The sequence below is a fragment of the Lingula anatina genome, chromosome 4, assembly GCF_051362555.1.
Source record: "Lingula anatina isolate TDL-2025a chromosome 4, LinAna3.0, whole genome shotgun sequence".
In the NCBI taxonomy this organism is placed as follows: Eukaryota; Metazoa; Brachiopoda; class Lingulata; order Lingulida; family Lingulidae; genus Lingula; species Lingula anatina.
This window is the reverse complement of record NC_141770.1, coordinates 18,648,915-18,662,539: the sequence shown is the minus strand read 5'-3', so window position 1 is coordinate 18,662,539 and position 13,625 is coordinate 18,648,915. Positions and strand designations below refer to the sequence as shown.

The 13,625-nt window shown below is 34.5% G+C and overlaps 1 protein-coding gene across 2 annotated transcripts in view; it reads left to right on the top strand.

The window, feature by feature from the left end:
- Positions 1 to 13,625, top strand: part of LOC106162206 (uncharacterized) — a 48,714-nt gene that overhangs the window by 25,261 nt on the left and 9,828 nt on the right. For both annotated transcript variants that reach the window (XM_087012152.1, XM_087012151.1), the window contains exons 8-25: positions 2,558 to 2,721; positions 3,441 to 3,651; positions 4,152 to 4,306; positions 4,508 to 4,667; positions 5,050 to 5,235; positions 5,496 to 5,777; positions 6,838 to 7,095; positions 7,410 to 7,613; positions 7,903 to 8,044; positions 8,391 to 8,502; positions 9,026 to 9,293; positions 9,462 to 9,755; positions 10,115 to 10,305; positions 10,810 to 10,954; positions 11,480 to 11,623; positions 11,937 to 12,048; positions 12,496 to 12,734; positions 13,232 to 13,444. In XM_087012152.1, coding sequence (XP_086868278.1) covers positions 2,558 to 2,721; positions 3,441 to 3,651; positions 4,152 to 4,306; positions 4,508 to 4,667; positions 5,050 to 5,235; positions 5,496 to 5,777; positions 6,838 to 7,095; positions 7,410 to 7,613; positions 7,903 to 8,044; positions 8,391 to 8,502; positions 9,026 to 9,293; positions 9,462 to 9,755; positions 10,115 to 10,305; positions 10,810 to 10,954; positions 11,480 to 11,623; positions 11,937 to 12,048; positions 12,496 to 12,734; positions 13,232 to 13,444 — 3,480 coding nt within the window. The remainder of the gene's footprint in view (positions 1 to 2,557; positions 2,722 to 3,440; positions 3,652 to 4,151; positions 4,307 to 4,507; positions 4,668 to 5,049; positions 5,236 to 5,495; positions 5,778 to 6,837; positions 7,096 to 7,409; positions 7,614 to 7,902; positions 8,045 to 8,390; positions 8,503 to 9,025; positions 9,294 to 9,461; positions 9,756 to 10,114; positions 10,306 to 10,809; positions 10,955 to 11,479; positions 11,624 to 11,936; positions 12,049 to 12,495; positions 12,735 to 13,231; positions 13,445 to 13,625) is intronic.

The following is a 13,625-nucleotide window of genomic DNA, read 5'->3' as shown; positions in this document are numbered from 1 at the left end:
CAGATCTTTGCTAGTCACATTTTCTGAATATCCATGATACTAATATTTTATGATTAAAAATTGATGGTCATTATGCTGTAAAACATTATGTAATATTGCATCAAAATTTGAAGAAACCCCTATTTTGGGCACTGCTCCCATGATGACCATTTAAGGAAAGTCATGTCACTTACTGTTCTCAAACTTACAGGAAAGAAACGGACTAAAATACAGCTTCAGTAGGCAATGCAGTCTGTTTGGTAAATTTTTCTGGCAATTAAACATTTTTTTGTGAAAATGTAATTTTTCACATATTGGCATTTCCAAGGTGTGACTTAGAACCTCCACGGGCTTGAAGACCCATGCTAGTCACATTTTCTGAAAATTCATGACACTTATATTTTATTATTAAAAATCGATGGTCATTATGCCGTTAAGCATTATGTAATGTTGCATCAAAATAAAAGAAAACACAATTTTGGGTGCTGCTGCCTTGATGACCATTATGGGAAAACTGTGTTACTTATGACTGTCAAACTTTCAAAAAAGAAACACAGGACTAAAATGCAGCCTGAGTTGGAAAAGCAGTCTAATTGGCTTCTTTTTCTGGAAGCTATACATTTAAGTGTAATATTCATTATCTTTTTGGCATATTTATTGTGGGACTCAGAGCTCCCATGAACATGAAGCCGAATGGTAATCATATTTTCTACATGTCCATCCTATTTATATTCAATAAACAAAAATTGGTGATAATTATTCTCTAATTTATTATGTAATGTTACATCAAAATTGACAACAATCTTTTTGCACTGCTCCTGCAAACATTATGAAAAGAAAACTGTGCTACTTATTATCATTTTTAACTTACAAGTATGATTTTTAGGATTGGCCTTCAGCTCATATGAGAAAACCAGCTCTATTGGATTATCATTTTTATTGAATTTATGCATTTTTTGTGAAATTTTCATTTTTCTCATTCTGGCACTTTCTTAGTATAAACTTGAACTCCGATGGGCCTGAAGCCTTATGCTTTTTATTTCGTCTGTGTTACCTGTTGTGCATAAGTTGATGTTGACTGTGCAGTTAAACATAATGTATTATTGCATCAGGATTGGTAGTCTCCTATTTTGGGCATTATGGTTTTGTGCTTTTCTTAAAGTGTGACTTATGGGCCTAAAGACCTTTGAGTGGGTCAGTCTGTAAATTACCCTTGGGTATCACTAGATTAATTTCAGAGTTATAAAGTCATTTGCCTTAATAGGCCATTAAATGAGATTACATAAAGCACACTTGTTGATATTTCCCTGTAAACTCCCAAAGGTAAAGCTCTCTGCTAGATTAATAATAAGGAAGCAGTGATAATTATGCAGGTAAATTTTGTTTAATATTGCAAATAAGTTTTAAATAATATATATATATATATATATATATATATATATATATATATATATATATAAAACTGGAAGATTAAAAGTTTGAATAGCATCTTCATTGGAATTATATTTACCTCAAGCTCTGCCAAGGAGGTCATATTTTCACCCCCGTTTGTCTGTCATCCACATAACACAAAAAGTTATGGACTGATTTTGCAGAAATTTTCAAGAACTGTCGGAAGTGGGCCAAAGAGGACAATGATTAATTTTTGGTGGTGGTCTGGAACAATAATCAATCAATTATCAATAATAATCAACAATTGCTGCCTTGGCAGAGGTCTGCACTCTCAAAGTGCTTTTCTAGCTTTGTTATGTTTTCCTTTATAAATTTTTCTCAAACACTTGCATTTGTGACTTTTAACTCTCATCTGCCTGGGGCTCTGCACATTTTCTGTATTTCCACATAAGCAGTTGTATTGTTTTTTATGTCTTTAAACATTATGTAATATTATTTTATGCACTGTCATCATTTTTCAAATATTGAGAGTTTCATAATGTGAATTTGAACTCTCATGGTCCTGAAACTGTAATTTTATTGAAGGGGTGGACCATCTTCTGGGTCTTCCTGAAGACAGTCAGGTTATTAAGTTTATATTGACTGGTATCTATTTTTTTCTGTTGGAAGACCATCAAAATGGAGGATGGATCAACATAGATACTTTGTAATACTGTCAGAAAATATCTCTGGGTCCGCTCCTGTTATTGACCATGTTACCTGTTGTGCAAGATTAAAATTCAGTGTTGACTGACAGTGCTATTATAAGCATTATTTATTATTGCATCAAAATTGACAAAATGACCTTTTTTGCATCTTTATTTTCTGTTTTTTGTCTGTACATTTGACAGCTTTGCTGCCTTGTTGTATATATCAACAGTGGCAGATTTAGGTGGGGGGTCAGGGGGGTCTTGACCTCCGCCCCCCCCCCCCTTCGATTTCTAAAAAAAATTGAAATAAGAATTTTACTAGCTGAATCATATTTCTAAACCGCACCAAAAGGCACCGTTCGCCGTCCAAAATACCAAATTTTTGGGACAAAAACGCAATAATTTAGTGGTTGAAAGCTACGGTGAACGTTCAGTAATGAAATCTAGTAAAAAATGTACAAACTGATTTTATATCCAATTTATTGTCTCTTTTATAGACGTGGAACATGAACCATTTTACGACGTGGCTACCAAATCGTACAGCTTGGAGTCTACCAGCGGTTTCACGGTCCAAGGCACTATCAACACCGTGTCCACGGCGCGTTCTGGTGCGACGTCAAAATCTGTCCTGGAACTTGGCGCGACTAGTTCTTATCTTCAGGTATATCTATATAGTTAACGAATATTTTTCTTACAAGTTAATTTGACTTTCAGTTTTTGTGTGACTGTATCAGAGAGCACGTGGCTGTATTTATAATAATAATTTATTGAGCACTAAAATGTTTCAGTACATTTAGCAGGCCCTCTAAACTACTTGTGTTATACATACATGTATTATATATCTAGACCTATTATCCCACTTATGTGATATCAGGCTTTCAAACACAAATGTAATTATGTTTCATAATTACCTTATATACATAATCTACAGTAACAACTGGGAGTATTTCTTATAAATGTGGGAAAAAATAAACTATAAGGAAGGAAATAATAATTAAGAATAATAATACTAATAATAATAATGCTGATAATAATAAGATAAAAAATACCTATATTACACAATGACAATTACATTGTTCTATATTGTGGTAGACTTGCTCATTATTATTGACAGGCTAGTCTTTTTTTAAACGTTTCTTGGATGAAGTGAGACACGGTTTTTAGACAGTGTTCACTTTGAGGATTTATCTACTGTAATTAACACGCGCAATTAACTGCGCACAATGTCATTACGCGCACTATTCTGAGAGAGAGAGAGAAAGAGGAGGGGGGGAGGGGAGCAAGCACAGAATATATTGCACTTATAATATTTTACTGACTATCATCAAAAAGAACAGAAATGTGCTTCAGAGTTTAAGGTCATTCTTTTTCCATTTTTAGTTGGAAAACCTTGCCGGCCGCTGCGCTGGCGATATTGCCAGTTGTACAGATGGAATGGCAATGGCCGCTTGGCTCCTTATTCCATCCACTGTTTCGACTTCGGCCAACAGTCTGTCCACGATCATCCAGTGCGACCAGCGAGCCGCATCAGGAAGTGGGCGATTCGTGGGATACGGAGTTTTCTGGGAAAACGGAACGCTAACTGTGAGAGGTAGAGTAAACGAGTTCCGCATTGTATCCCCCACTCCCAAGCCCAATAATGAGTCTCTACAGGCTCCAGGCTTTTAGCATTCCAAACTTTTTTTGGTGTTTGTGCAGTATCCTCCTATAAGCCTTTGATTTTCATTGTTTTTGTCCGAATCAAGTTATAAGATGACTTTTGTAAATACCCTTGCTATTCAAATGAATTAATTTTAAAAGGACTTTTAGCCCATTCAAATACTACATTTAGGCCTAATTGAGAGAAAGAGAGAGAGAGACCATCGCAGAAGTGAAAATTTGCCATAATCTCATTGATCAGAGAATCTGTGAGAGAAATAATTAAATGACTGAGCAAATGAATAATGTTTATTAAATAGAATGATATAAACATTGAAAAGAAAAATTACATTCCTTTGTGTAATTTGAGAACTAAATAAAGTAAAATAGAGTGAAGATTGAAAAGTGGTGGTGGTGGGAGACTTATATGTTGTTCATTTCTTTACATTTCAGTTGGCAAGTCTAGCTCATCAGAAGGCTTGAAATTCACTGTGAACAGTGTTCCCAGGGATGTGTGGTTTAATGTGGGATTCGGGTATCATCCAGATTTTGGATTATCTGTACTTGTGGATGGTGATGCAGCTGCTGGGACAGCATCTGAGGAGACGGTGAGTTTTTTTTTCTTTTGAGTTGTTGTATGTTCGTGTTCATTATGTTTTTGGAAATACAAGAGCAATAGTTCAATAGTTTCTCGATAAGAGCAAAATGAAGTTTAAGAAAACTTGTGTACTGCCAGAAGTATCTAAAAGATAAACTTCTACAGAAGTCTTGCTTTGTTTATTTGATCATTTTCTTTGATTTTTTCCAAGGCTGGATTCACAGATCATCAGACTGGTACTCTGGCGCCGGGTATACTTGTCTTTGGTGGCGATGGTGGAGACAGCCTCCAGGGGGCGCTGGCCAGCAGAGTGGTGCTCTGGGAACGTTATGTGTATCCATGTGAAGGGGACACTTTCCTTGGAATGAATGGTAAGAAAATAGGTTATGAAGAGTGAGAGAATTGACTTGGAATAGGAAAATGACTTAAGACATGTGCAGAGAGAGAGAAAGAATGAGTGTGTGTGTGTGTGTTTGTGCCTAAATTCAAAGTATCTGATAGGTGTATCAATGAAAAATCCTATTTAAACATCAATGTAACTCGATCTACATGTAACTCTAAAGTTTACAGAAAGAAGTAAGAAAAATTTATCATTTGAAAATTAATCTATCAAATTGTAAAGACTAATTTATAATTTTAATTAAGCATATACACTACTATATCTGCTAATTAAAAGTCATAACTATTAATTACTTATCATTTAAGGCTGGTACATTTTCAGGTATATAACATGAAAATCATTCTTCATTTTAGAACGAGTTGTAAAACTGACAAAATCAGCATCTCATGTCTGGAGCAATTTAGTAGTAGACCTAGATGGCGCCAAAACCAAGCCTTTGTATATAACCAATGGGAGCTCAGTTGCTTTAGTGCCTGGTTCCGGTCGAATGGGAAGAGCTATCAGGGTTGCACCAGATACTGAGGGCTGGATGGTTCTAGGTACTTTCTTTTCTATTTGTGAAAAAAATAATTACAAATTTCTTATTTTAAAAATTTATGTAACATTGTGATGTATTGGATTTTGAAAAAAAAAAAAAAAAAAGAAATTAAAACTGTGGTTGTGAAATTTTTATTGTATGTTTAAGGTAACTGGTTGTACACAGTACTTGACAGATTTGCCAATTTGTGTAGCTCATAATGATTAAGTCCATTTAATTAATCTTTTCACTGAGTGATTACATTTTTCATTCAAATTCCAGGAAAAATTTTCAATGAAACCATAGACCAGACCGTCGGTAAATTCACAGGCTCGTGTCTCAGTAAGCCAAGTGTGTGCAACACGGGGCTTTCTTTTAACATGTACCTCAAGATAAACGCCATTCCCACTGTGACAGGACACCAGTATATCATCTGCTCTGGTGCCCAGCACAGCCAATCAGAGGGCTTCTTTATTTCCATGTCAGGTGGTGCCATCTGGACATATCTTGCTACAAACACACACACCTGGATTACCAAAATTGAAGCAAGCCGTATTACTACAGGTAAGTATATCTGGATAACATACAGCCAATAGAAGTCAATATAATGAATATAACAGACAGAATAACATGGTCATAATTAAAATAAAATGTAATATATTACTTGTAACAACATTTACAGGATTAACAAGGGTTATTAAGAAGTGAGCTTCTTGTGAGATTATGATTGCAATAAGCTTTGAGAAGTCGTTTCTCTCTTCTGTGATATAAAAAAGTTGAAAACCTTGTATAACTTGCTGGAGAAACATTTGTTGCCTTTGGGTTGTAGAATCTAACAATACATGGCGCCATGCATGTATTTGATTCTAGATGATTTTTTTCTTTGTCATAATTTGGCTGTGAAAACTAATCAAACTTGGTGTCAGTGACCTTCATTCTAAGCTTGTTTTTACACTAAATGTTGCATAAAAGCTCATTGCCAGTGGAGGCAATTATTGAACTATCAAATGAAAAGGATAAGTGATCGATCACTTTATTGATCACATTGAAATGCTATATAATCAGTTGTACCCATTGATAGACACATGGCAGAGATCACAAGATATTTGATTGATTTTGTTTGGTGATCAATTCGCCACTTTGTATGTTTTGCAGTATTCGATAAACAAACAGCCTGAATCCTATAGTTACTCTCAGTAGGAGAGATCATTTAGGTGATCGAAGTCTCCATTAATCATGCCAAGATAATATGTGCATTGTTTAAGTAATTGGTGGCCATATTGAACATTTATACCTGCTATTTAAATTATTGGAATAGCAATCATTGTTTGACAATGATTGGTTTTTGCATAATGCATTTGCATGCGAATTTTGTTTTTGAGGATTTTTTTTTGTTGTAAGAGTTTTTGCATTTGATCTTGGATAGAGATATTTGCATTATGTTTTTTTTTGCCAAAACATGGAAAAATACTTCAAACTTAAAAGAGCATTTAATATTGATATTGATTGTTTTGTTTCAGTTTTCCTTGTATACTGTTTTATGATATAATATTATTTATGCCATCTTCAAAATATTATTAATTGATTTATTTATTTATTATCCCTGTCTCATTCACTTTTCCAGGCCAGTGGATGCATGTCGGTTTTAGCTGGAACCCAACTGATGGTCTTTTAACATTCTTAAATGGCAATGTGGTCGGATCCAGTACTACACCCAAGGCTCAGTCTCGGCTGGTGGATTATCTTGATCGTATCACCATTGGGCGAAGTAATGCAAATGATGATATGGAGGGGTTTGAGGTGGACTTCACCTTCGAAGACATAGCGGTGTACGAGGAGTTTGTGCCAGAGTACCTTTTTAGAGACAAGTTTAAACTGCCAGGTAATGGTTTTGAATTAATGAATAAATAAATAAAAAATAAATGAAGAAATAAATGGTGATAGATAGATGGATAGATTAGATAGATAAGTTGGTAGTGTTTTGAAATTAATAATAATAATCAAAATGATGATGATAATAATAAAAAATCATATGAGATTTTACATTTTACTGTTAAACCTTATAATTAGGTTTATTAAGTGTAGTATGATTAAGTTTTGTGGTGATGTGCAGTTGTAAAAAGCATCTTTTTTTGAGACAAATGGAAGAAAAAATGTGCACTTTGATAATGATCTCTACATTCCTGTCTGTTACAGAGAGTAGCTACTATGAAGACATAGGCTCTAACTTTAACTGGAATCCAAAGAGCATGTTGTCCAGCCATTTAGCAGACCTTGAGGACTACTCTCTCACACAGAGCTCTGGCAGACTCGGGGCACACAATCAAGTCTCCTACCTCGCCTCTGGGGTCACCATTTCTAACAGTCTCAACAGCAGCCTGTGTAGTAATATAAAATTAGGTAAGTTTATTAGCCAGGAGGTTAATAAACACTGACAGATCCAGGATTTATCCAAAGGGGTATGGGGGTATTAAGATTTTTTTTTACACATAGAAGGTAGGCATATATAGAAGTGTTAAATGGATAAAGACATTTTGAAAGTTATGGCAACATGTAGGGCACAGGAATGGATAAATATCTTTGTTTTGTCTCATATGATAAATCTCAAGACCAAGAAATAATGCCATTTTAAAATTCCAAATAATAACCTCATTGCAAATTCTGATTCTTTTTTCTTCTTCTTTTTTAGCTGCCTACTCAAGTGGTGCCTGTCTGTCCAATCCAGGAACAGCTTGTTCTGGGTTCACAGTGGCCCTGTGGGTTAAAATAAATGAAGTTAATTGGGAGTTTCAAGGCAATGATACCGTCAATAATACTTACACAGTACTGAGGTGGGTTTTTGTTTTTGTGAATGTTAAAGGAAATACAGTGGTTAATTTATGCTTATCAGGTGATACTTATATGAAAAAAAATTAATTAGAATTACCACAACAGCAAATTATGGGCAAGATTTAAATTGACAAATGAGTATTATAATAATATTTAATAGGTACATGTGTAACATGATGACTAAGGTGACAGTCATACGGAAATTAAGAGGAATAATAACAATAATGATGATGATGATGGTAAAATAGTTATAATAAATGCAGAGATTTAAAAATTCATTGGTTATTTCTTGGTCATAAGATGATATAGTAATATGACTAATAAGTAAAAGGAAATGTTGTTTTACAGGACTTTCACATCTGCAAGCCAGACAGGGTTCAGTATGTCCTTGTATGGTCAGTATTGGCAGTTCGTTGTGAAGAGTGAAGCCAAAGACTGGACAGTCCAGACAAGCTCTAAAGTAAGTGTGTTTTTCATGGATGTGGACACCTTCAGTAATTGTTTTATGTTGAAGGGTAATTTAATGTTCATGCCAACTTAATCCTTCTCTGATAACATTTGCTGACAATATTTTAGTCAACTCATTTTCTTGCTATGTTGTTCCAGTTATTGATATAAGCAAAAATGTTTTTAAGCTTCTATTTTTGGATGATGAAATACATGTTATGGACAGTAGAATCAACCCTGAAAAATGATGGTGATTGTTATATAAGATGATCTGGATATCCCAATGTAGATAGGGTAATAGTATAAATAGAGGAAGGATTATGTCTATAAAGATTCTTGCCAAGTAGAAAATTTTTTCTGAATATATTTTAGAATTTTTGAGATTTTGAAATATTTAGTCTTTTCTTAGAAATATTTGCTCTTGGGTCAAAAGTATTTTAATTTGTTAAAACAATGATTATTATCCTTTGCTCTTTTTATGTCTGTGTCAGTACCTTTTTCAAACTTATGAAAAAACGAATTTCATCATTTTGTAGATGGTTCCAGTGGGAAAATGGGTCAATGTGGGTTTCACATGGAATGCAGTCGATGGTCTGGTGGCATACATCAATGGCGTCATGGAAGGCGTTCACACGACGGGCACCACAGCATCGCCACTGAATATGCCTGCAAACTCCATGCTTACTCTTGGTTGCCATTCGGGTCAGGATGCCCGAGTGGTAAGCATGAAAGCTTACAGCGTGCACGTTTGGCCAATGGCAGTTCTTCCGAGCAACAGACCTTTTAGAATTACTGGCATGTCAGGTAAATGTGCTGACAGAAGAAATTTTACCTGAAGTTGTTTCATTTTGGAGCATTATATGCCCTCTTCCAATCATGAAGTGTACGCACCACACTTGACAATTAGGATAATGAAATTCAAATCATTTTTGTCAATTTGTATTTGACTGTTATCTTTTTATTATTTCCCAGATGCCCAGATTGATAAATTTAACATGAATGACTACTACTGGGCCCTGGATGGACCAATCAGCAAGTTCAGTGATCAGCAGCTAACGACACATGGTGGCGCCACCATACAAGAAGGAGATATCTCTTCGGGGCAAGGTGTGAAAACAACATCAGGTGGAGGGTATGCTTCATTGGGCAATTTCAACGGAGAATGCATCAAGGATATAAATGTTTGCTCCTCAGGAATTTCTGTTGGTCTCTACATGAAGCTGCCGACAACACCTTCAGGTTCTGCTGCTGCACTTTTTAATTCAGGTACGGAATGGATAGGTGAAAAAAGAAAAACCTTTTTTTGTTTTTTTTTGTTTTTTTCTGGACTATTTTCATTTTGATATAACTTTGGTTCACTGTGTATTTAAACTATCCTCAATTGCATAAATCATCCTAAATACAAAAAAATGTTAATTTTTATTTTTGTATGTTTTAGAATACAATTTTAGAATATTATAACTGAATCATTGCTTTTGTCTCTTGCAAGTGTCAATAACAGTTGTTTATACATGCCTCATAAAATATATTATCAAATTTGTATATATAATTGCTTTTCAGTGTTTCCTATGAATCTAGTTGGTGATGATTTTTAACTTAAAAAATGCCTATCTTACACTGTCTAGGTGGAGTACAGATATGGAAAGATGGCACCTCGGTCGGTGTCCGCCTGTATAAAGGAACACGCATGTATACCCGTGTGATGACCAACGCCCCAGTGGACACCTGGTTCCATTTTGTGTTGCAATGGTCACCTGATCTTGTTGAGTCACAGAGCATTAAGTTCTACAAAGATGGACAGGAAGTTTCTGGATCGGTGGGTGAAGCTAAATGCATTTAAGGGCAGATGGCCATAAAAATCAGATTAGGGTGGTCTGGGCTTAAAAATAGATTTCCTTCCTTTTTCTCTTGTAAATAATGAGTTGTATTTGGAAATGTTTCTCTTTTAACTTTCTCTTGATGTTAATTGACAGGCTTTAGTAAGTCTTTTACTAGTATACAAGTTCTCTAAAAAATTACAGGGAGTTGGCAAATGTTGAACACTTGACAAATTTGATATTGATTTTAGCAAAAGTATTTGATACATTTGCTTAAGGTCAAATGAGTTATGTGATTTAATTATGGACTTGTTTGGTCTTTCTTCTAGTCTTTCTGCAATTTGTCCCATATGTTTTCAGGCCAAGAAAAAACTATAATTTGAATTTGTATTGATAATTTATTTAAGTTCTTACAGATATCTGGTTCAATAGTGACCTCGGTCACCATATTTATATGCATTTAAGTCAACTTTTTAGGGGATATTTTGTGCGAAATCTTTCAGACGTCTGCTGCAAATGTAGCGCCATCTGTTGACAACAACCCTGTCTATCTGGGGAGACCATTTGCTACAGCCACCATTGCAATTGATGCACATTTTGATGAGATCACAATCAGCTACACATCAGACTTCCTATTTACATTCACAGGTGTGTTGATTCACTATAAGAATATTACTTATCCGATTAAGTGCATTATTCAAAGAATTATGTTCCAATGAATAATATATTAAGTTGGCTATTCATCCAAAAAGATGGAATTATGACAGATATGAATAAAGATTTGTGTTCGTATACCAAAAGTTATTTAAAAATATATTTTTTTTATACAATGGAATAAAAGGAAAAATCACTCAAAAGCACATCTCTAAAAGATGACAATTTAATATTTACTCAGTTGTAGTGACTGAAAATGTACTGACTTAAAATGTTTTTTGCTAAGAAATGATTATAAAAAAAAAGAAACCATTTCTTTTATTGTTTAAATCAACACCAAGGCTAGATTGGCAGTCCTCAGAGTAACTCACATAAATGTGTTTATTAGCATTTCTCTTAATTTAGTTTTGTATGCATTTTGAAAAGGGAGTGGTGGCATATTGAATACCCCTCCCCCCCTTTCATTTCCTAATATACTTGATTCCTGTATACATGATACTAAGTAAATTAATTTTTCAGACCCCTGTTTTGCATCCGCCACAAGTTCCTTCGGTATGACCTCTGCGGAACAGTATCTTGCAAAGAGTGGAACAACGCCAGCTGCAGACAGGAATGGCAAGGCCAATGGAGCCATACTGGTCCAGAATGGTTACATCAATATAGGTACCATAGTAAAATAATATTATATTATGATTCATTTATATTATATTATCATTAAGTCTACAAATTCATGAAAACACCCAAGCACTGATTTAGTGCTGTATATGTTCACTGTAATTGTAAAGTATGGATATCATCATGAATTTGATAGCATGCGAAGTTGTGAATTGGGTTAATTATTTTATTAAATAAAATACCACTATGGGCCATGTAACCACATTTGTTTGATGGATGAGGTAAAATACTTTTCAACAGATTTTATTACAACTTAGTTATCTTTGAAATTATTGAAAAAAAAATGGATATCTCTATACAGGCACTGTGAGCACCTGCCTGAGTAACCCAGCTCTCTGTCCTGATGGATTCACCATTGCCTTTAAGTTGAAACTGAAGAATATTGGAAGCAACAACTATGACTACCTCTTTAGGTAAACCATAAGATGCATTTTGATCATGTTCAGTCTAAAAACAAAGCTTTTGTTTAATACGCGTAATGTGCATTAATTACCATTGGGTGGAAAGTCATCCACAATATTCCTTATCCCATTGTAAAGCAACTAGAATATTGAGCTATCACTTGACATGATTCCTCTTATTTTAAAAGAAACTTACAAAATGTTGTAATTCTTTTTAGATGATTAAAACTAAAGTAAAGGATTTGGATTTAAAGTCACTATATTTTGCTTTAATAGTGTCAGAAATTTTTAAATTGTGATAATAATTGTTTGGGGCACCGAGATTTTAAAGAATGCATTTTATAAGATTTATTTATTTGTTTGTTCTAAAAAGAATAATGTAATGTAACAATTATAGTTATTATTATTATTAATATTATTTTTTTATTGCCTTTATATTTCTCCTTGTTTCTTCCCTAGCTCTGGCTACAGCTTCCAAAATAAGGAAGATGGAGGTAATGGACTCAACCGAGGAATTGCAATCGCCTTCAAGATTTCAGGAGTGTTCTTCCAAGTCAGAGCTTACCTGAATGATGGGACCACTACATGGGACGCTACAGTGACCGGCGTTCCCATTGACCAGTGGATAACCATAGGCCTGACCTGGAGACGGACAAACACAGAGGGACTGGTCATGTTATTGGACGATGTAAGAAAAGGTCAGTAGAAAACTATCTGGAGGTTCAGGTATGAGCCATCCAGGCCAGTTTCTATGTATTTGAAGTTCAAAGAATGCCTGCTTTGTTCGCATATATGGAGATAAGAAAATGAAGAAGCTGGGACACATAACTATAACATTAAGATCAGTGTATAGGAAACTTATAAATATGACATCTGATAATTTTATACACTCAGTGCCTGTTTCTTGAGCATCTGTTTTTTCACAGCAGGAATTGACACAGAATGATTCAATCATTTGTAATGTTTTTTAAATTAAAATATATTTGATTAAAAAGTGATTTATTTCTATAGTACCTTAATGTGTTTTTACCTGTAAGGCATAAAGTAATCCCCTATAGGTTTACCCTGAAGACAATGACAAAGCTATTGCACTGAAAATCTTCTTTGGGCACAATGATTTTTTATTTTCTAGTATTTTTGTATATGCATACATTTTTTTTCTGGCATATTTTACTTTCAAATTTTTACAATTCAGATCCACCATCAAACGCATACAGAGTGGGAGAGCCTGCCACCCTTCCTGCCCCGGCCACCAGTAATGTGTTCTTAGCCCGGGCCAACTTCATCGAAAGTCCATCATTCCCTGGGACAATTGTATTCGACAGTGTGGCCTTTTACAATCAGTATTCCAACTTCAGTGATCCTTTAACAAGAACTATTCTTAAGGGAGAGAGCTGTGATAGTGTTGGTAAGGATTAATTTATTAATTTATTTGTTAATTTAATTATCAATTTTTAATTAATAAGTAAATAAATTAATTTTATTTACTGCTCTTTTTATGTCAGGAACATTTATATTACTTTCAGAAAATTGAACACTAGCTCACACACACTGTGTTTTGTACTACATATCTTACCAAATTACTTAGT